The 24,147-nt window shown below is 38.0% G+C and overlaps 1 protein-coding gene across 9 annotated transcripts in view; it reads right to left on the reverse strand.

Moving 5' to 3' along the window:
• Nucleotides 1-2,056: 2,056 nt before the first annotated feature.
• The window catches only part of LOC117291423 (protein phosphatase 1 regulatory subunit 12A-like), an 82,242-nt gene continuing 60,151 nt past the window's right edge, over nt 2,057-24,147 (reverse strand). For all 9 annotated transcript variants that reach the window (XM_033773079.1, XM_033773078.1, XM_033773083.1 and 6 more), the window contains 5 exons: nt 8,971-9,017; nt 7,846-7,993; nt 7,210-7,359; nt 6,891-6,941; nt 2,057-5,936 (listed from right to left, as the gene is read on the reverse strand). In XM_033773079.1, the coding sequence (XP_033628970.1) occupies nt 5,850-5,936; nt 6,891-6,941; nt 7,210-7,359; nt 7,846-7,993; nt 8,971-9,017 (483 nt within the window). In that variant the 3' untranslated portion in view covers nt 2,057-5,849. The remainder of the gene's footprint in view (nt 5,937-6,890; nt 6,942-7,209; nt 7,360-7,845; nt 7,994-8,970; nt 9,018-24,147) is intronic.

Genomic DNA, 24,147 nt, shown 5'->3' on the forward strand with positions numbered 1-24,147 from the left:
GCTGAATGAAATAGGGCCCAAATAGAAACAGTTCCCAATTGAGAATCCTTCGGGTGACTGAGCCGACTACCATAGTATGGTTTGTATAACCACATGTTACCGTTAACCTGCCATGCACTAGTTGGATAATATAGGCCTAACAACACAAATCATTGAGCAATAACATAATATACTTTTATCATGCCGCCACCATCTTGGTCATGTTCCCTGTATCCAATTACAGTAATGTACGGAAAAAGTCATTGTAAAAAAAAAGGAACCAGACTATTTTTCCTTCCAGCCTCAATCTGGTTACATTGATTTGAATGAAAGAAAACCAAGATGGTCGCACTATGATAAAGGTCTTTACATATAACCCTTGTCCCCAGAGTGACCTAGACCCAATAACTGTAATAAGTTAACTCATTGGGTTGATGGCAAAAACCAATAGGGTAAAATGTCTATGAACTTCAGTCCAGTTTTATTGACATTATTCCTTGCTTCAATTCCTTAGTTGCAATTTGTTTAGGATTTGTGGACAAGTGATCATGTTGCAGCCATCTTGGTCAAGTTCCTGCAGGCAAACAGACTCCCCACCTATGATTTGATAGGTGGCATCAGACTATTTGTTGCTCTCTCCTGCCCCAGTTTAGTTATAGGAGTTTGCATTGAAAAGCAACACAAGAAATTATAATAACAAGATGGCTGCCACATGGTACTGGCATGTTGGAGGGAATTCCAGGGGTGTGTTTATGCGGCTGTAACCGATAATTGTTTTGGTCTTTGACCAATGATTAACCAATGGCCAATTCAACTGAAACAGTTGGTTACCACCGCGAAAACACAGCCCCACTTCATCAATTAAAATAAGGCACAATAATAATTTCCCAACAAACCAAGCCAGAAGTCACCACCATCAGAATCCGGTATAATTTCTCAAAAACAAAAAAACACGTGTGGTCAGGCTTTTAAATTTAAGTAAAGAACACAGTTGAGTATGCTGGCTGTAAAAACCTGTGAAACGAAGTTGTACGATCAACTGATCAGAGAAAAATACTGGAATGGCTAATTTTAACCGATTCAGTTATTTAAGTAAATGCTCAAACAGTGGAAGCTACTTTTTTTGTTTACGTGTCAACACACTAACCTCTGTATTTAACACCAATCGTTATATTATTAGCTCACATCACAGCAGGAATATTGTTGTAAGTTTATTTAAAGCACTACTACCCAGTAAGGTCACACATCAAACAGCCGTCTGCGTCACAAAAAGTCAAATAGTGAGAAGAGACAGACGGCTGTTCGTAGTGCCCTTACTTTTTATACGAAAAAAAAAAAAAATCATCCCAAAGTTTTAACACTCTGATTTGACAATCCAAAGTTCATCAAAGGAAGAAAAGTTCATCTCCAAAATGCCTATATAGTATTAACAATGATACAGAAGATCCTTTCATAAATAAGCACACGAAAGGACTAAAATCAGTCTAACTTAACTTGTAATGTATAAATGGTAGAGTTGTTTTCAGTCGATCATTATTTATCTGAAGTTGTAAGTTTGTTATTCCGGTCTACAATAAATAAATACAGTAAAAATACAGAAACTTAATTTACATGGTAAAGTTATTTTTTTTTTAGATTCTTTTTTCTTTTCTTTTTTTAAATTCACTTATTTAACAAGATTTTGTTTGTTTGCATGCAAGTCAACGTTTTCAGAGATTTGAATTTTGGGTTGGAAGACAACATGAGAGTGACTGTAAAAATTAAGTCAAAAAATTCTCGCTTATCATAAAAGAAACAAAAATGGCGGTGCCTACTATTTTACTGTGCGTCATTCACTTCTTTGCTCTTTTATGAAAGGTTGCATTTTGTAAGTTCCTCAGTGCAAGTTGCTATCTTCTAAAGCTTGGGGTGGGTGCTTCTGAAGTTCCTACACAGCCACTACACAGCCGTTGCGTTTGGATTGGCCTTATGAAAGACGTGATATCTCTAGTTGGCCGTAATGAAAACAAAATAAGCAGGGGTCGATTTCACAAAGATAGTCCTAGGACTATTTAGGACTAGTTCTAGGAGTTATCAAAAAGGCTAGAGAGATAAGACTAGTCTTAAATTGAGTTTAAGACTAGTCTTAACTTTCCATGAAATCCACCCCAGAGTATACAGCTGAAACTTAACCCTTGTAAATAAAACACTAAGTTTCAATAGTTAACTTGAGTCAATTAATGCTCACTCAGCAAAACTAAGAAAACCTTGCATTTCTTAACACCCCCTTCTTCATCCCATTACTTGATTGAATACTTTTATCAACAACAAAAACCACCCCATAATATTTGCTACAACTTTACAAATTAGTGACTCAAATTCTTCAAGACCGCTAGGGATAGGAACTGTAACTCGTACATATTCAGTTAATAACTACCCTTTGGAATTATCAAATTTGAAGTCAAGGGTTAAGAAATGAGTTTAAATAACGTCTAAATATCAAACAGAAACAGACGCTTCAAGTACTAGAACTCGAGGAAACGGTAAAACGGATCAAGAAACTTTCGTTTTAACATTCCCTTTCTTTTTTTAAGTTGGTAACATTGGCTCAAGCACTCGACCAATACTACAATATTACCCAACCCAAAAGATACCCCCTAAATGAACTGGGCATAGAGTTAACACACTGACAGTGTTTTGTTTTCTTCTCGCCCTTAAACTGAAAACCTCTTCATCTTATGCAAACCCCTTCAAAATCAACGCAAAGAGGGAAAAACTATGAATAACACAAGCTATAAGGCAACCATACAAGCATAAAAGTAAAAAAAAAAAAAAAAAAAAAAAAAAAATATAATGATAGTTGAAGAGGGCGACTGAAATGTGTTACTTCTATTAAAATACAATCTATATAGTTTGTATACAAATATACAAAAATACAAAAAAAGGCAAGGACCAGGGGGGTCAGTACATACAGGTGGAGTCTCAAATGAAATACATGTATACAAGATTGGCTGATCTAGTTTTCACTCCCCCCTCAAAACATTTCAACAGGAGATTCCCCCACTTATAGAAAGAACAGGCCAATTTATTTGCTGTTACATTCTGACACCAAAAGAGAAAAACAAGCGTCATAACAACTGGGCAAATTCCATATAGATACCAATCACATGTACACCTAAAGTTGCAGGCAATGATATTTTTTGATTAGCAAATAGTACGCGACTGTGTCTCCAGAATTTTGCTCTTTTGGGGGGGAAAGAAAATTAAAGTGTTTTTATTTACTGAGAGTCTATGAAATTGGGCCCAGCGGAAAACTCTAAGTTACAACAGAACAACTGGTTCAGATGCTACATCAGACTCCTCATAAGATTCATCCTTTCTTCCCCAGGATGAAATAATAAGTGGATCTTCGCCCGCTTGCTTCCATCTACTTGTCGCAAGACCTCAACTCTGGCCTGAGAAATGGTCGGTGTTTTACACACTGAGGACGCTGCTTCAGGAAACGACAGCTCGCTGAAATTTTTTTTTCTCATTAATCACCGAGAAGTTTTGGTGTTTTAGTATCGAGCTTCCACAGCATTACTATTTGCAACATAAGAGTTGGATACCAGTTAAATAAGAGAACCAGCTACAAGAAATCAAACAGCGCACAGCAACCATTGAGGTCAAGTTCCTGAAAGGCATTATAACCACCACTACAAGGAACATGTCCACATCACAGGCACCAGTCTAATGTTGGGATTCATAGACTTGTGCGTGCCATCTCTAAGAAAGGCTCCTGATGGGTGTTCAAGACCTACTTCACTAAACAGGTTAATTCATCAAGATCCTACCTACGTTTGTCTACAAAAAAATATGAAAACTTACTGTATCATGGTGACATATGGATAACAATTACAATAAATAGATCTATGTTTTGTTAACAAAGTGTTCCAGATGCCATATATTGCACACATGCTAAATACGGTATGTCCTTTACAAAAAAACGATCGCCCACTGCAATAATGCAAACTCAATGACGACAAAATTTGTACAAAGTGCGAGACTTTCTTGGCGAGGGGGGGAAAGGAAGAGTAAATTCAGGGCAGAATCTGGTGATAATAATAGTATTTTCAATTGTTCTCCAAACAAGCTCATATTTCCAGATTTTGTATACCTGCAGTCTGGGCAACACATCAAAGCATTTAGGGGGCTTTCCTGCCTAATGTGTGTATCCCACTTCTGCAACCAATTTCATCCGTCCACGATATTCCTCAAGCTCTGCACCATGGAAGACATAGAACCAAAGAACCAAAGATGTCTAGTCACTATCAAGGTTATATTTCTTTAAAACCCTGAATAGAGATTTGAATATCGTGGGTGGGACTCCAAACTTGATCTGCATTTCCCCCCGAACAAGAAAGCTGCCACTTGCATTTCTTCTCCCTCATAATAGTACAATACAACGCCTAACAGTATTAGTCTACTTGCAATAATGGTGTCACCTGAGGTCTTCACATGTTACTCTCCCCTGCCTACAAAAAATGCTAAACATATTTTTTTTTCTGTACACTTTACAAATAAACAGTTGAAAGTTCTTCTGTCAAAGTTTCCTTTTAACAATTGTTTTTTTTTCTTCCTTTTTATAATTTTTTTTTGCTCATGTTTTTCATTGGTTTTTGGTTTTTCACTCAGACATGATTTTTCACTTGCTATGTACACATTATGTCGCTACCGAAAAAAAGAAAACATCTTCTATCATAAAATGAAACTTTCACACCACAGTCAGGTTGATTAATAGATCAGAGGGAAAGAAAAAGAAGGGGAAGGGGGGGGGGGGTTGGACTGGTGGACAGTTACTTTGACCTACTAATGAAAATGGCCTCTTCTGTAACACACTGTCTCGCATGCCAAAAAACGGCTGATAATATTCAATATTCAAGTTTCTCATCATAATTTGGTAGAAATGCTCAGAAATATTTGTGGATGTTACTCTTGACAAGTGGATGTCATCAGATGACTGTCTTTCAGAGTAGAGTGATACCTGCTGGCAAAACAACAGCCACATACAGGGACCAAAGCAATTCCCGGGAATCCACCAACTAACCAGCTGGAAAAATAAGAGCCTAGAATACAAAATCATTTTGTTGAAACATAATTATTTTTTTCCTATTGTCTCACTGCCACCAGGGGGATCAGATACTAGGTACTAACTTCAGTTCATAATGCTTATATTTTATAATGGAAAACAAACAGACATTTAACCAACTTAAAGGATATAGCGGATAGGGGCAAATGCTGAGAGGTAGGAGGTATTCAACGGCCGCCATTTTTAGGTGATCTGTTGTGAACGCTTCATGTTCCTTGCCAACGTCAATGGTCCAAACCATCATGGACATTAATTGCCCATAGCTACTTTCCAAAAGCAGCTTCTGCAAACGATAACGACAATTCAGCACTCCTTAAAACGCCAGCCTTCGCTAGCATACTTCAAACAGGTCAAATACAAAGTTTCTAAAAATAAAAAACTGATTGCGTATTTTAAAGTCACGAGTTGTTGCGAACCCACATTGAACCCTAGCACCAAGGAATTGCCAACCCTCCGTGACCTCCATTAATCAAAGTTCATTCCATTATAACATGTCATCCGATCAATACATTGTTTTCTTTTTTTTGCAGTTTTTCAAATGCACAGCAAGAACTTGGACGGTTTTAAAACGAAAAAAAATCTTTTTTTGTATCCAACGTGAATGCGTCAATATTCGGCTCAAACCAAGCCAATCCCAACTACCTAGGTCCGAACACACAAGCACGGCATCAACTCAATTAGCCCTTTATTAAATATAGTCCCGTTTTGGAAGCAATGACGTCAAACATTGAACACACTAGAAGACACTACTGCATGGGCGTCATCATTTGGATAGTTTGCTTATGACACGTACTAAGGCACCATTCTCATCTTTGAGTCGCTGGTTGTCAGCTTTCAATTGCTCCATTGCCTACGAAAGAGAAAGAACACAATTAAAGAAAAGTATAGCAGCCTACAACAGCTTCGGATAGTGTAAAGCATTTTGAGAAACATAATCGAAGTAACTCGGTGATTTTGGTAATTTTCTCGATAATATTCTTACAAATTAATCAGGAAGCAGGAGCAAGGTAGCCTTAACGTTTAGATGAGAAATAGAAACTTTAAAGGTGGAAATACAGAATTGTACGTTTTAAGTTGTTGAGTGGTCAGACCCCCTGTTTTCGTACATCTTGTTCACTCAGTTGCCATATTGTAACAAAACAAGTTCTCTTTCCCTTTTATTCATTCATTCATTAATTTCTTTCATTTTTACCACACACCAAGAAAAGTGATATAATTTACATTATATTACAATGATTAACGAAAACATAAGTACAATAGGATTTTGTGTGAGGATGGAGGTCTCCAAGAAGCATCAGCTTGTTGAGTAGAGACCCCACTCATACAATAACAAAACAAAGAACAATACAACAATATGAAAACACTATTACAACTAAAATGGAATTCTGATTAAAATCAACAATGAAATAAACAAAGGTTAAATCATTTTGGCCAAGAACAAGAAGAGTGGTTCTTTTTCGTCCACTGTCCTGAAATGTCGTCATAGTCAAAGCAGTAATTTCTACTTCGCACATTTTTTATTTTGAGGAAGTTTTTAACCGACTCAGAAAAACACAAAAAACAACAACGCATGAAGCAATGTTTTTGTAAATTGTTGTAAAGTAAGGCTATGTTAGAAATAAGCTTAAGTAACCAAAAAAGGTTGAGCCTTCAAGACAGACTCTGCTAGGGTCGAAAGTTCAGGCCATTAAATATTGTTTACATTTATGAAATAAGCAGTTTGCAAAAAGTAGTTTTATTTTCTCTGAAAAGGTTCCCTCAAAGAAATCCTTTTGGAAAAGGACATAATATAATTTATTCTTACCTTCAGTTCTTCTTCAAGTTCTGATAGCCTTCTTTCTAATGCCCTTTTTTCCTGAAAAATAAACAAACAACGATTGCTTTCAGAGTGGTTTAAAAACTGCCTATTTACTTTTTTCCGATAATCTACAAGATTTGAAAAACTAAAAATGCAGAAACTCTTAAGCTCGGTTAATACTTCCTGCGAAGCAAATATTGATGTCACAGCTCTGTTTTTCGCAGCGAATATTTCGCAGAAGTTGAGCAAATTTCAACTGACGCCAACTATTCTTTGCAAAGTATGAACCAGGCTTTAATCCAATGTGCAAGGAGCTTGTTCTTACCCTCTTTTCATTGTCGACTGACTTTGTGTCAAATCGATCAGACTTCTGCTGAGACTTCTCCACCTGCATCTTCAGCTCGGCGACCTCAAGGTCACGCTCTTTGACCTGGTCCTGAAGCTTGGTGACCTGCGCCACCTTTTCATCATAAATCTACGTTAAGAAACACCCCATATGTTATAAAAGTTGGCTCAAAAACAAGTGCAAATCCCACCCATGTAATATGCCTGTGATTTTTTCACAGCGCTCGGGAAAGTACTAAGTATGCAGTGATAACACAAGTCAGTGTATATGGGTAAAACCAAAATTAATATTCTTTATCCCTGATGCAAATTTCCATTTGTTAAATTGTTGCGGTATCCGCTGCTAAAATATAGGATTTGAACTGCCTCTAGCTACCGGGCAATCTATGTGGTCTAGTTCGTGAGACACTGCTTTAGAATCGGGGGATCGAATTTTAAAAGCTTAAGTCGTAGTCCTAGCCGATGTTCCTCCTTTCGTTAAAAAGCAAGAGAACTGAGAAGTCTACTGAATTCCAAAATCTACTCTGCGGAAGTAGAATATATAGCAAGACAGTTCTCAAAAGAACAAACTCAACCTGTCAAACCAAATATAGATTTGATAAACATTGCTTTGTACCTTTTTGCAACTTGTACAGGGTGTCCCGGTCGTCTTGTCGGTGTCGCGATCTCGATCCCTATCTCTGTCCCGGTAAGTAGACCCTGATCCTGAGCGACTTGCATAGCGATCCGAAGGTGAGGACGTTGTAGAAGTATCACCGTATCGGCTATAATAGAGAAAATGGAAATCAGTTTGCCTTTATCCTAGTGATCCCTTGCATGAACGTCACCTGCGTCGACTCTGCCACACTCACCATTTTGGTGGGCAATAGGTTTACGCGTAAACGCCGCCCAGGTCAAAATTCCAGTTGAACCTAGTTAACTGGACTCAACTGGTTCAACTGGATAGTGATCAAACTCGTCCATTTTCCATATTAACCAACTGGTTTGGACTAGGTTTAACTAGTTATCAACTGGTTTCAACTAGTTCCAGTTAAACCCAGTTTAACTAGTTTCAACTGGAATTTCGGCCTGGGCGTGTCGCCTAAAATGCGGGCTTCACTGAATAACGCACATTGACATTGCCCACCAAATGGCGCATCCAAGATTACTCTGATGAAGACGTCAGGTGAATTGGGTCAATTTAAAATGAAGACGTCGGGTGAATTGGGTCAATTTAAAATTATAATTATTACACATACAAGGCCCAGTTTCATAGAGCTGCTCAAAGCACAAAAAGTAGCTAAGTACAACCAAATTATGCTTACCAGAAACGTCACATGTACAATTTGTCAGTGGTATCCTGCTCATTTCTGCTTAGAAGGCAATTGTTGAGCAATATTTTCTGCTTAAGCAGCTCTATGAAATAAAGCTGTGGCTAAAAGCAGAAAATTCTGCTTGAAAAAGGTCTTTACTTAGAAAAAATTGAAAGGGATCACCTTAAGGGGACGCCATTTCCAGGAAGTTACATTTTACAGGGAAAAAGACTCTAATTCATTTCAAATAGATGCTGAAAGTTTGTTTAATAACAATGGTCCAGTCTATCATTTCTGTGATGGCAATTGCGCCTCTTTCATAAAATTCTGATGGCACAGGATATAAAAGAAACATCCGTAAATTGTGACATAACACCAGCCTGAAGGAGAGGCAGAGGTGGGTGCAGGAACAAGTCAATATGAGGTACAATAGAAGAAAGTAGTCTTACCTTGATATAGAACTAGTTGAGAGAGGTCTACTGTAACGATCTGAAGGCTACAAGAAACAAAGGAAAAATGTACAGATATATTTAATGCCAATAAATGAGGGAAAAATATAAAACCAATAGATTTTTGATTGAAAACCCCCCAATAATTTCAGTTTCTAGCTGTCCAAAAACTAGTTCTGCTTATCCAATTATGACAACAAAAATAAGTCATATTAATTGTGTTTTACCCACACACCAAAGGCATCTACTCTAGAAATGGCGAAGGTTGTGGGTTCAAATCCCACATGAGTAAAATGCCTATATATTTTTTCGTAGGATTTGGGAAACTACTGAATATTCAGTGCTTAACACAAATCAGTGTATGGGTAAATCACAATATTGTTTAAATCCCGATGCAAATTTAAAAATCCATTAAAAATGACGGACTGGAATGAACCCAAATAAACAATTCCTAACAGAGTACCAGTTCACATGTGCCACACTCATCACACTGCCACCAGTCACAAACGAAGAAATATGTCAAAATGAGCGTCAACAACGTCTCAATGATCTTATCATCACAGATTGGCGGGATTTCATTACAAGATTGGTTTCAAATTAATTTCAAATTAATTAAATAACACCTGCTAGGTGAATTGTCTGTAAAGGTTACCTCAAGGAATAAATTTTCATCGATGCACACAGAACTGTTTTTTTTTCAAAAGTGAAGAAAAACAGGATGAAAACAAACCTATACAAATTTGGGTTAATACATTACACTGTGCGTAAAATCGATTAAATTTTCAGAAAGAAAACACAGGAAACGCCAAAAGTCTAACTTTTTATTTGACTACACTCTGTCGGTGCACCAGATCGGAGGTTCAGCTTACTATTTTCATTTACTGTTTATAATCTTTTTCTGCCTTTGTTTTCAACATTCACAAAAATGATCTGGATATGTTATAAGATATTCTAGGTCATCTTCAATGAGGAACCAATCTGCCAAAAATGGTTCAAAATTTATAGTTGCAAATATTACTAAGCTAGTTTATCTGTTTATAGATTTGAAATGAAGCAATCGTTCAGTGCATTGAGTGGAAATCCAATTTAACTGTGCTGCATTAATTATTGTCCTCTATGAATTTGTCTATTTTGTTACTTTGGGATCTTGAAATTGCATGCGACTTTGTTTTAGAGCTCAAACTTCTAAGCGCAGAATGATATTTTTCATACAGAATGAGTTACCAGCCCCAAAAAAGATGCAACATACATTGTTCGTTACCTGGTTCCTTGCACATTTTGTTATGTAACAGCTTTATTGAAATCAGGCCTGGGTCTGTAGGTATGTGGCGTGCTTGAAATCCACGCATCCATGGTATGCCAAGGATTACGCTCCAAATCTTACTCAACACGTCCGAGAAAGCCATCTCCAAAATTCACAATAAAACCTGACGAACCTTTCATCCTGGGTCTCGTTATACTCCCACGTTTAGTTTTGTGTCCCTCTTTAATTCATGGACAACAACTGGCTGTCATTTCTTGACAGGTTTTAATGTATAGAGTAACCTCATGTAATATTTGATATCTCACACCACACCACTGCACTCCATATTACCTTCTCACCATTATAAAATTATAATTACAAGCATGCAAGAAACCCAGTAAACCATTATCCAGTATCAGTAACCTACTCATACTCCCCCGCCCCCAATCCTCAAAACTGCTCCATCTTGCAACCCATCTTACATAAAAATGGCGACACGACTATTATATGCTTAAATCGTACATTTCATCATCTACGAACACGTACATTAACACACTGTAGGAACACAGCACACTACACTCTTTCTATTTACCCGTCCGTACATGATTGCGGCAGCCAACTTTTCCTATTCGCACAGTCTCAAAAAAATGACTCATAAAAAGCACCCTGGTGTAACCGCCGGTGCACCCCTATACAGACTATCCAGGGTTCTCTGTTGACAGTTGGTACAGGATCGCAACGACCAAAAAATGCAGAGCGTGAGGTTTTTTTGGTGTGTATAAATTTACTCTTCTTCGACAACAGAAGGAACAGAATAATAAAATGTCACGGTCAGAGCATTCCTAAGATGCTTCGGGGATCGAATTCTTCAATGGTCTGGCTTCTGGCCTACTGTATTTCTTGTAGGGTTTACATTCGTGTAGACTGGTGGCTGAGCCGTGATGCTCTACGGGGGTCATTGTTAATGCACTCTCAAAGACTATCCTCCAATGTTGATTTATGCTTGTGTAATATCTGATGAATATTATCAGTTAAAAGTATCTTAGCTTCTTGAAAATAATTTAATATCAAGATGGGTTTTGAAATCAGTGAATAAGTTTGCCATAACAAAACTAAATGCTAAGACTATTATATTTATCTTATTACTAATGATTATTATCAGTTATGGAAAGCATATTAGCTTCTTGAAAATGACATATTATCAAGATGGGTTTTGAATAAGTTCTCTATAATAATCCAAAGGCTAAGACTATTATATTATTTACAAAACCTTTCAAAGCCTGTTTAAGGCAAAGTATATCTTTGGTTTTTAAATCCATTCGATTGCTTTAATTCTATATAGAATGTTGATGTATACAATAAAACATGTGAAAATTTCATTTTAAATGGTGGTTGCATTTTTTAGGTATTGCTGAAATTCCTAAGCGAATATGTCTGCGCAGAAAGAATAATCCCCAATTGGAATACAGTTACTGACAGTAACGCTTCTCCTGTTCAAATGTTAGGGCATTAAAAGTGATATCATTTTACATAACCATACTTTTTTGAGGTAAAATGTTTCTCAAAATGCTTTATACTATCAAAATCTGCTGTAGGCTTCTTACCATTAGTTTTTTTTGGCCATTCATTTTAAGAGAGATCAACAAACCTAGTCCTCCCCTTTAAAGCCAAATACTGAAACAGCTTGTTTAACTTTCTCTTTTTAACTAAACAAAAATGCCCTTTTTTTTTTAAACATCAATCAAAGTTTTACAATTTGGTATTCCATATTCTTAATATTCATCGCAAATGAATGCAGCTCGTCAATAACTAAGAAAAATGTTTGGCCGTCTGAAAAAAAACCCCAGAACAACAAATTTAATCTAGTTCAAGAACTGACCTACATGTGGTTTCTACTTGTACCTTTATAGACCATTTCAGGCTATTGAATAACAATTTCATTTTGTTTTAGGGTAACCTCTTCTCTCTTGTGATTTTCATTGTTCAGTACATGCTTCATTCATTTTTTAAGACCTCAAATAACTGAATTGAATGCTTGCCTAAGGCCTTAAATTTGGAAAGTTAAATTTGAGACTTTTTAATAGTTTTCAGGATCCTCAGAAACCCTGTCAAGGTAGGGAGAAAATAATCTTTTAAATTCTTAAATTTTCTGAACTCTGAGTTATTACCTGAATAATTACAATCTGAAGAAAAAAAAAAGTAAAAATAATAACACTTCTTTACCTAAATTAAAAGAGAGAAACGTAATTTTTTCTCCTTAAGATACAGGGTTGTCATGGCAGCAAAGATGATGATAGTAGAGTGACTGCCTTGTATGGTATGTGGAATGTTCATCAATCACACACTGCATCTTAAGATTGTCCACTCTATGTATACAAGACGAACACAAGGAGAGCACAAGGACCCTGATGGCTTTCTTGGTTTATCCTTGGATATCTTAAGAGGATGTACTTGCGCTTTTTTCTCACACTGCTGTGGTAATTTTGTCGTTTTTATGACAGGAAACAAAATAAAGTGTACCACTTTGCCTTAGTCACATAAGCCTGTTTTAAGATTTGTTTGGTAGGCTTTTGAGTCACAACGGTTACGTTCACTTTTATTAATCCTGGGGTCGATTTCACATAGATAGTCCTAACTTAGGACTAATTCTAAGAGATATTAAAAACTTAAAGCTAGTCCTAAGTTAGGGCGAGAAATTAATCCTAACTCTAAGACTAGTCTTAATTTTTTGTGAAATCCACCACTGGCCTTCTTACAATGGATAATTTGTCCTGTCTGATTTCTTAGGTTGTTTGTTTTGGTTTAAATTACCGACCACAACAATTTCTTTTGCTTAGCACAAAAACGAACAAAAGTTGTTCACAGAATACATGTCTATCAAATCAATTGGGAACCAGCCACAAGATGAGCAATTTACATTACATTGTGTTCTGCCTGGTGTCCTGTAAGCATGATTTGAAGTCAACATTACAATTTGAAAGTTTAATGTAGTATGCAAACTCTAACCCCCTCTTTAAAATCATAAACTCAAATTTGAAAATCCATACAAGGACATCTTGAACGGAACAACTCCAGGGTTCTAAATTTAGATAAAAATGTCTACGTTGCATCCCGAGCTACCTGCAGCTGTACAAATTGAACGCACGTGTTTACAATCGCAATTTGCCAATTTGTGCAACTTATGCTGTTATGCTTCAATTGGATTAACTCTGACACCTAAAATGCACCAGGACACAATGGCGCTTGACACCGCGCACCCCTACTGGTGACACCGCGCACCCCTACTGGTGACACCGTGCACCCCTACTGGGTCTAATTTCATAGAGCTGCTTCGAAGTAGAAAATATTGCTTCTGCTAAGCGATTATAAGCAGGACACCAGTCACAAATTGTACATGTGACATGGTATTTTGGCTGGTAACCTTAGTCTGGTAAGCATAATTTTGTTGTCCTAAGCAGCTCAAGCAGCTCTATGAAATGGGCCCTCATGACACCATAACCCATGCTGAATAGGGTTAAAGTTTGTGGTGAAAAAAACCCTCAATAAAACTCAGACAGTTTTTTGTAAAACGTATACAAAAAACTGGCCCCCTACCCCTATAAGAACCTTGGCTCTATTATTCATTTGTGTTAATCTGAGATCAGGTCGACTCTAAACACAGTGGCCATATTATTCACACTTCAGAAGCTTTTTACAACAACTCTCTGGTTTTTATAGCGATGGATTGAGATTTAATCGGACATGTTTAAGTTTTTTTTGGGTCTGGTACGACATGGGGGACTGCAAGCAGGATTTTGTTTTCGAGGAGCAGCCTAATTAGTTTTGAGTTAGAGACAGGTAACAATAAAGGTCAAACTTATATTATATCAAAACGGAATTTTGAACTGTTTATTTTATACATAAAGTCAACTAAATTGCTTTTTAGGGTTTTAGGCATGACTATTAAAACTATCATTGCATACAATTTGAAACAATATAAAGAAAAAAAATCTCTCACTGATCAACTTAAAGCCAAGGAAGAAGATTTCTAAGGACAATTTAAGAATTGTTTCTCAAAATTTGACGGTACTGCAGTTACGCCTTTCAAAAAATGCAATATGGTCTCAGTAACATAATCCCCAAATGGTTGATCAAAGGGAAGTGGACTATAATACAGAACAGAATATAGACCAGGGCAGAGCAGAGTCCACATGTGGTCATTACATATAATATGCAACTGATTTCATGGAACCCATGGTCACAACAACTTTAAGGTGTAATGGCTGCCCACAAATTTATTTGAGGTTCTCCATAACCAAATAAGGACATAAATATGAATATATTATTAGTGTGGATAGTCAGTATCTCAAAGGTTGGATCATACTGTATTTTTGATGTACTTAGGATGTGTTCATGGTGTAATTTTGAACCTTTTGAAAAAAAATCTGCTATTGACGTCTGCCTAAACAGGACAGTTCTTTTCAGAACTGAGTTGTCTCCTGAATTCTAAAATCTACTCCGTGGCAGTAGAATAAACAGCGAGACGAGTTCTCAAAGAACAAAATTTACACAGCAAGGTAAATATACACATGGTGTTATCGCAAACCGACAAAATTTAATAAAGAAAAAAAATAGGAAAGATCAAGTCAACATTATTATCTAGGCTTTTGAGGTTCTGCATCAGACAGGCAACACTCCAAAACAGAGACAAGAAACGAAAGATTAAACAAGGTCCAAGCAGTAAGCGAAAAAACCACAACTACGACAACAACGAAATACATGGGTTCCTAAACAAACATGATTGTCCCGCTTTTATCTCCGACGTTTGCGTTGGCTGATGATTAGATTACAGAATCAATGTCAATCAATCGTATCTCGAGATGACTATCTCAATCTGGAGTAGCCTCAATGCACACAGAACAAAAGTTGCTACGCGGAAACTCAAGAACTGCCTGGCAAGGGCAGAGCGCCGGGCAACTTCGGGGGTCACATAACATTGGTGCCTGACACACAATGGGTACCAACACTACCTGTCTCACACACTCAACACAAAAGATCACATGACAATGACTTTGACCTCTGTGACCTGCACCTACTGAACTAAACTGATGGTTGCATTGTATGCTTATTGGCGACCGAATGTCAATCATTTCTTATTCTCCATTAATTGTGCTTTTTGTTTGTTTTAAACCAATATTGAAACTTGGTGTTACCACAGCCATGGCCACAACTGTTATTTGTTTACACGCGTCATTGTTTGGAAGTGGGGGAAAACAAATTGTTTTAATTCTTCCATTGATGTGTGATTTGTTGAAGCCGAAATATATCCACAACTACTATTTTCTTGACTAATTTTTAGAGGGGGGGGGGGGACTTTGGGGGGAATAATGTTATTGATGAATCTTTTATTTGTGCAATACCCGTACAACAAAATATCAAGGGGGGAATAGTATTGTCCGACAGTACTGAACTTAAAAATCTGTATACAAATCATTTGGGCTAAAAAGGTTAAAAAGAATTCAAAAATATAATTCCTCCAATTATCAGTTTTAAATTGCGACCTTACATTTGGTTTAAATGTCGGTTAAATACAGGATGAATTTAACCAAATCCACTTGAAATATAGGAACAGTTTATGGAAAATTGCAATACCGCTTTGCTATGAGGTAAACTTTCATAACTTGGACGTCTGATCAATATGCAAATTAGGTTTCAAATGTTTACGGAGTGCGGTGTGATACGATTTATTCCTAGTTGGGTGGGGGGGGGGGGGCGGGGGGGAACACGGTGAGAGTCAAATTCATGGCTAAAGGTAAGATACCTCTTTGCATTTCCATACTCCTTAAGTTACACAATAGACGTTTAGCATGGTGCAGCCATCTTGAATTTTTCCCATTAATATCAATGTGACCAAACCGATGCTGGAAGAACAAAGTAGTCTGGTTCCTATTCGCAAAATGATTATTAGCATTCATTATTGTTATTCGATACGAGGAACATGACTAAGATGGAGACAGCATCATAAAGGTCTATATAAGTGTACTATTATTCTCTTTAGGTATTCAGGGACGAGAGTAATTGCTGACAAAGAAGGTCGGACAAAAGGATCAAATTCGTTGGTGAAATTTTGAAATTTTCACCTTTTGGTAACCCCTAGAAGTATAGATTTCAAGAAGGTTACCAGCCAAAATACGCGTGTACTAGACTATCACATCTAGAAGAGGGGCCAGACTATTATTGGCGGGCAGATTCATTTTGTTGTCATGTGTGATCTATGAATGAAGAAATGGTCTATGAATGAAGAAATGGTCTACTTTTTTAACTGTACCTCCATGGTTTCACACAACATACATTTACATACAGTCATTCAGGTGTTCTCAAAAGTATGCCAACTGAAAATCCATCAACTAAAAGCGTTCTCCCTAAACGAGGTCCCCTGGTCAAAACACCTAAGGATCAGTCACAATACACTCCAAGTGGTTGGGGCTGGATAGTTCAGTGTTGACAAGCTTCCCTATTTAATCTGAATTATGGATGAACAAAAAAACTGACTGACCAGTGACATGACAAGCTAACTGGTCCTGCTGCCCAGTCACTAAAACAGTACAGGGCAACCCCAGCCGAGTCATTACTTCAAGTCAACTTTCAATAAAATGACATGAAAATACAATTGTACAAAACATGCCAAAAAAGAGAGGTCAAACTGACCATCTTTATGAGGATTAAAAACAAGCAGGGCCCCTTCTTACACTGTAACTTCCTGATCCGAGTCCGGAACTTCCGGTAGATCCTAACCGACCTCCAGCGCCTCCATACCTGGAACTTGAGTAAGGACTAGATGCAGAGTAGCTCGGCGTACTCCCATATCGTCCGTAAGATCCGTAAGACATTTTTGGTCCACTTATAGGTTTTTTTATCCTTCACAGAAGAAATAAAATCCTTGCTCTTTGGTTGAAATGTGCCGGTGGCGCAGAGCCTCGGCTTAATAATCCGGTCGTGTTAATCCTCGTTAACGTTGGAGTAAGCTAATCCAGGTCAAAGGTCATTCCAGCTGCCGATACTAATTTGAGTGTTTGCAGAGCTAATGAGAAGTCGGAAGGCCTCAACGTTCATCCCTTGTTTGCCCTGTCAATATCTGCCGCCTTGTGATGTCCGACCTACTCATACAGACATTCCTCAAATATTTCTCGGCATAGTTTGTTCGCAGCGATCAGGAGTTTGCAATCACATCTGCCTCACTTCATACACAGGAGGAGAGAAAAAATCAGACTGATAAAGAGAGACGACGTACAAAAAAAAATCTTGACAGATGCTTCCACTCCGTTTATCCAAAGTCAAGGAAAGTTTAATCGTGTGATTTCAGTGACCAGTCCAAATTCCCTTAGTGCTTAGTGTCACCAGTGTGAGCAATGGCTTGTTGTTGAACTTTCAACAAAAGACAGATGAAGAATGGATGGATGCACTGGTCATGGACAAATTCTCTTTTATCAACAAAGCAACAATCACAAACGTTTGTCTTGTCGACAATAACAAACCAGCACAAGTCCACTGGTCATTCCACAGTCGTAGAGCTCAAAATCGAAATACCGCTCACGGCCTCCACAAACAAAAACACTGGCAGCACTTAAAACAATAGATGCCTGTCGAGTATAATTACAGCCTTCATCAAGAGATGTACAACCGGGTATGCCGTTAGAAGAACCTCTGGGCCCCACACAGCGCATAGAGAAGAATTCCTTTACAGTAAAAATCGGCCGTGGAAATGCTCGACTCTCAACGTACGTCATCTACAGCTTGCCAAATAGTGTTGTCATAGTAAAAGCCCTACACAGCGTTGTTCACGGAGGGAGCATGCACAGTGCTATATTTAGCACTTGATGTAATGTTAATGAGTGCCCATATAGGTCCTTGGATGCTGCAACACAATACAGTCTGGCTGAGAAAGCTGTGCGTTTGATTAGCATATGAATCCAAAAGTTGGTTTCAAGTTGGAGGCCGGCCTTATATTTATCTGGGTTTCTCCCCCCTTTTATTGTCTGGGCTCCTGCGACTGAAAGAGATCCATGTATGGGCAGGTGTTGCGTTGGATCAATGCGAAAAGCCCAGACAGAGGTGAATTGGCCAAGCACATATAAAATCATGTTTCTAAGTTTGCAATATCCTGATTCTAAGTGCTCATGTCAAAATATGAATAATCATGAAAAAAAGGAGTTTTGTAAATTTGATATTTGTATTTGTTTGGCTTATCCTTTCTTATCTTGGTATATTTGTTTGTTTTATATTCTTACTTTAAATAAATTTGTGAGAATAATTACCTGTAGGTGTATCCTTGGACTGCGTTTACAATAGATCATGTGACCTGTGACATCACATGTTTACAGAGAGCCACATAGCCTGGACTTCCTACAGGCAAGATTTGTACACAGCCCAATAATAAGTTATATTTTATTGAGATTGTCGAAAGGGGGCTTATTCTATTATTTCGGGAGCCAGTGAAGGGCAGTGTCCATTCCATATCAATTTGGCTGGTGACCTACATCTGCCAAGCAGATTCAACTGACCTCAGTATTAAGTTAATTTGATTAGCAGCTTTTAAAGTTTTTAACAGGGTTCAGAAGGTCAAGTTGTTCAACTAGGGTGAAACAATGTATTAGTCATTGAATACAGTCATATGCATGCGGAAATTCCAGGTGCATAAGCAGCATTTTCTTTCCAAGTCATCAAAGAATATTTCAAGGAAAATATGTTATTATAAATATTATTAAATATTTCTGCTAATGAAACCTAGTATGCCTCACAAGTGAACTTAATCACTGTAGCTTGCAAGCCTGAGGAAACCTGTAAACAAGGGTGCTTGTATGGGAACCAGAAACACCGGGGTTAACCCCTACTCTTCCATGATAAGTATTCTTTTCTGTGCGCTACTAATCCTAGTACACAGGGATGGTTTAAAGGAACACGTTGCCTTAGATCGGGCAGGTTGGTCTTTGAAAAGCGTTTGTAACCGTTTGTTATAAAATGCATAATTAGAAAGATATTTTAAAAGTAGAATATAATGATCCACACAAGTATCACTCAAAATTGCGTGGTTTTCCTTTTATCTCGTCGACTAACACGGTCGGCCATTTATGGGAGTCAAATTTTTGACTCCCATAAATGGCCGACCGTGTTAGTTCGCAAAGTAACAGGAAAACCACGCAATACCGAGGCAAATTTGTGTGGATCATTATATTCTACTTTTAAAACATCTTTCTAATCATTTGCATTTTATAACAAATGGTTACAAACGCTTTTCAAAGACCAACTCGACCTATCCAAGGCAACGTGTTCCTTTAATGTCTACCTCGTCTAGGACCCTGGTTCAAATCCTGCCAGGGGCAATAGATGGATTGGGTTTTCAGTCCATACCTGGTTGCACAAGTTTTCCTACTAATAATTCTCTGTGGTTTTTCTCCCACATCTCAAACCGAAACTTCCTTCCTTGTCTTTAAGTTTGCAATTCTGATAATTCTTGGCTTCACAACCATAATTTCAAAACAAAATCAAATGAAAATCATTTACACCGATCACAGGTATCACAAATTTATGCACTTTGGGACTTGACTCATTGAAATGTGTTCATAATCACTACCAAAACATCACCATCTTTCAGTAAACAAGATTTTGAAATTGTGGTCAACATGTGAGTAACCCTCAAAATGACACCCTCGAGGAATAAGTAGTCAGTGTTGTGTTTGCGCAAAACAAACTCAAGGTTTCATGTGTCTCAAAACAGTGCCCCGAGGGCGCTCCATGGAAATGCGAACATTCTGCCCCATGAAGAAAATATTGTGATAAGGAAATGTGAGAAAGCTCTGGAGTTATTTATTGAGTGAGTCAAGAGAGAAAATAAGGATTCAACGCCACAAGGTAATTCCATCACAGCACTGGCTTCCCATCATCAAGCGTAACAACTTGATAATTGTGCCTAGGAACTGAAACAACACATGCTAATTTATTAAACCCTGTCAAAACAGAGAGAACGTTTAGTAGAGGAGCTGTAAAACATGGCCCATGGAACCAGAGATGAACAGAAAATGTTAGCTACTGCGATCTTATAAGATGGCAGGATAAGACGGCGCCAAGGCAACCTAATGTCCTCTGGTTTCTGGGTCTCTTTGATGTTGGAAACACTGTACGAAGTGGCAACTGCTCCAAAATACAGAGTCCAAATAAAAGCAGGTGCCCCAAAAGAAGCAGGAGCCCAATGAGAAGCAGGAGCCCAATGAGAAGCAGGAGCCCAAGTAGAAGCAGGAGCCCAAGTAGAGGCAGGAGCCCAAGTAGAGGCAGGAGCCCAATGAGAAGCAGGAGCCCAATGAGAAGCAGGAGCCCAAGTAGAGGCAGGAGCCCAAGTAGAGGCAGGAGCCCAAGTAGAGGCAGGAGCCCAAGTAGAGGCAGGAGCCCAAGTAGAGGCAGGAGCCCAAGTAGAGGCAGGAGCCCAGGTAGAGGCAGGAGCCCAAGTAGAGGCAGAAGCCCAGGTAGCGGCAGGAGCCCAAGTAGAGGCAGGAGCCCAAGTAGAGGCAGGAGCCCAGGTAGAGGCAGGAGCCCAAGTAGAGGCAGGAGCCCAGGTAGAGGCAGGAGCCCAAGTAGAGGCAGGAGCCCAGGTAGAGGCAGGAGCCCAAGTAGAGGCAGGAGCCCAAGCAGAAGCTGGAGCCCATTGAGAAGCTGGAGCCCAAGTAAAAGCAAAGCCCCAGTAGAAGCAGCCGTCGATTTCACAAAACACTTCCGAACTTAGGACTTAGGACAAATCCCAACCCTGCAAATACAAGTATGAGCCCAAGTAAAAGCTGGAGCCCAAGCTGCAGCTGGAGCCTAAGAAGGAGCCCAAAAAGAAGTCGGAGACCAAGCCGGAGCCAGAACCCATGCCGAGGTTTGGACAAAACCCTTAGTATCAGTAGCATCTCTTTGTAGCCAAGTTTGAAAGTGGAAGTAAAACTAACAGAGACGGTGACAAAATGAAAAAAATCCTTGAAAAAAAAAATCAATTTCAAATCATTTGTTTGCTGAATCCAAGAAAATTTCAAAATGTTAGGTATACACTGTGCTTATTGAAACTACAAGGTCGGAAATTGTATACCTTTCCAAGAACCAATGAAGTGGAACTAAATGTGATTTCATTTGTAATTACTTGTAAGTAAGACCTTTACCCTCAAATCACTCCCTAATAAAAGTACACAAATGAAAACAGATTATCTCAAGGTTGTGGAAACCTCTAAAAGAAATTGCTGGAACTTCAATTGCTTTTGGGTTTATCATTGAAACCAACCATGGGTCGAGGTTCATTGCTGACAAAAAAGGTCTGAAACTACGATCCAAATAAAAGAAAATTTGTTGAAATTATGACATTTCTAAAATTTTGTGACCCCTGAAGTTTCCAACAATTTAAAGGGCTTTTGTGAACCGGATCCTCAGCGCTAGAGAAGCAGATCAATAAGCAAGATTTCTGTTGATTTAAAGACAATAATAAAAGTTCTGTGCTCGATTTCACAATGAGTTAAAATTGTTCTTTGGTACAAATCAATCTTAATTGTTAAGCAAAGTGTTTAGCCATAACACAAATGACTATGGTAATACTGACAGCTCATCTTAAAATGATTCTTATTTTTGAAATCTATTCCTGAACTCAGATACAAGACTTTAATTCCTCCTCCCTCGTTTTAATTTTCACCCCAAGTCCAAGTTCTCAGAAGAATGAGTAAGAGGGAAATCAAACTACGAAACACTGTCTGTGACACTGCACAGCATTGGGATGCCCGGCAGACAACACATCACAAGATAGTCGGCATACCATCCAGCTGACATCACTCGTTGCTATAGCAACACTAAGCCAGGTGTTCTCAGATGCTCATGGTTAGTATAATGAAACCTTCCTTTACACTTTTCTTTCTATTCATAAAAACAAACTGACATTATTGACACTTGACTGCCAAAGCTATAAAACCCAAGCTCTCTTTTTTCCACCCCTCTCTTTCACTTAAAGGCACTGGACACTATTGGCAATTACTCAAAATAATTGTTCGCATAAAAACTTACTTGGTAACGAGCGATGGAGAGCTGTTGATAGTATAAAACATTGTGAGAAACGGCTCCCACTGAAGTAACATGGTTTTTGAGAAAGAGTTAATTTCTCAATCAAAATAAGACTTCAGGCCTGAAACCTTTTATTAGGCATCTGAAAGCTCACAAATTTGTGCAACAAGGGTGTTTTTTTTCCTTCCATTATTCTCTTGCAACTTTGATGACCAATTGAGTCAAATTTTCACTGATTTTTAATTTTATGCATTTGTTGGGATACATCAAGTGAGAGTACTGTTCTTTGACAATTACCAAACTTGTCCAGTGTCTATAACACTTGACGGTCAAAGCTATAAAACCAAAGCTCTAGTTATGTCTTTCTTCTCTCTTTCACTAAATAAATATTAGGTGCCAGACTAAACAAAAATCATTTTGACCGGTCTTGAATTAAATTTGCCATCCTTGACAGATTTCCGCCATGTTGCTTTGCTCGTCAATCCTTATTCAATGCACATAATTGGATACATTTGAGGTAAACAGGATTTACAACTTTCAATGTAAGAAATTAGATTGGGGGGGGGGAGGGGGCTGTGGTAACATCACAAATATAAAGCTGTGACGACTCTGAAAATAGTTGTGTTACAACTCAATGTTTTGACTAGTATGCTCTGATTGGCAGTGTCAGTTAAACCAGCTTTTTGAAGAAGTAAAGAAAATACATAAACAAATCACCCGGGTCCGATTTCATAGAGCTGCTTAAACTGACAATGTTGCCGAACAATTCTCTGCTTAGCACACAACATGGTATTTTGGCTTGAGGATTGCTCTTTTAGATAACGTATTTTTTTTATCTTCAAGCAAACTTGGCACGTGACATAGAACACACAAGACGCAGGTAGTGATATTAGCCGTGCAATATAGGTTTTTATCACCACTCCATTCTGTGAATCTGATTGGAGGATGAGCGAGTACTTGAAGATAAAGTGATTTATATCCCTTTGGACGATTCATAGGCTGCTGTTTGTTATGCATTTCTACATATTCCTCCTTTTTCGTAATTCTTGGTCTGATTGTTTTTCTAAGTCTTCTGTACATTATACTGTAATGTTTTTTTTTAAAGCCTGAATGAATAAATAAATAAATAAGAACTGGCATCTTTGAAACTTTAAGTTTCAAAGATGCCAGTTTCAAAAATCTAAAAAATGTAGTGTTAACAAAATGGTTGTTTTCACCACCACAGTACATAACAAGGTTGCTTACAATAAAACAAAATATCTGCAAATCTCTTACAACTGAAAATATTAATGCATACAATATTAATGTAATGTACATTACAAAAATGTTCTTAAACTGTTGTAAACTTTGCAGCACAACTACATTACATGAACATTATTCCTTACTGAACCTGTACATGTATTTATCAACAGAGGGCAGCACAGCACTTTAATGGTGAACTCTAAGTGACACAGTCATTCAGTGATGCATGTAAATAAGAGACAGTTCCTGATGTAATAATTATCGCATGGCAAACTGAGTACGCCGATTGTTCTTACACGAGTAGTTCGTTTTTCAGTCGGCTTTCGTGATGAAATATACAATTGTTATACAATATACAAATTTGTTTGACAAGTACTATAAAACATATAGACCAATCCGACGAAACAAAATTGGTAGCCCCTCTATTGAAAATTACCAACTGCGGTGTCTTTTTGTGCACAATCTAGGCATTGAAGACACCGCAGCAAATTGCGCGCGGTGCTCAACACTTGCACGCCCAGTGCGCGTCGGATTGGTCTATATGCCAAACCAAAATATTTCCCCCTCACTTATGGAACTTGTTAACAAAGTCAGACCTAAAAAAAAACAGCCTAAAAAAAAACCCACTTCATTATTTAAATCTC

This window comes from Asterias rubens, chromosome 6, assembly GCF_902459465.1.
Source record: "Asterias rubens chromosome 6, eAstRub1.3, whole genome shotgun sequence".
NCBI classification, from domain to species: Eukaryota; Metazoa; Echinodermata; class Asteroidea; order Forcipulatida; family Asteriidae; genus Asterias; species Asterias rubens.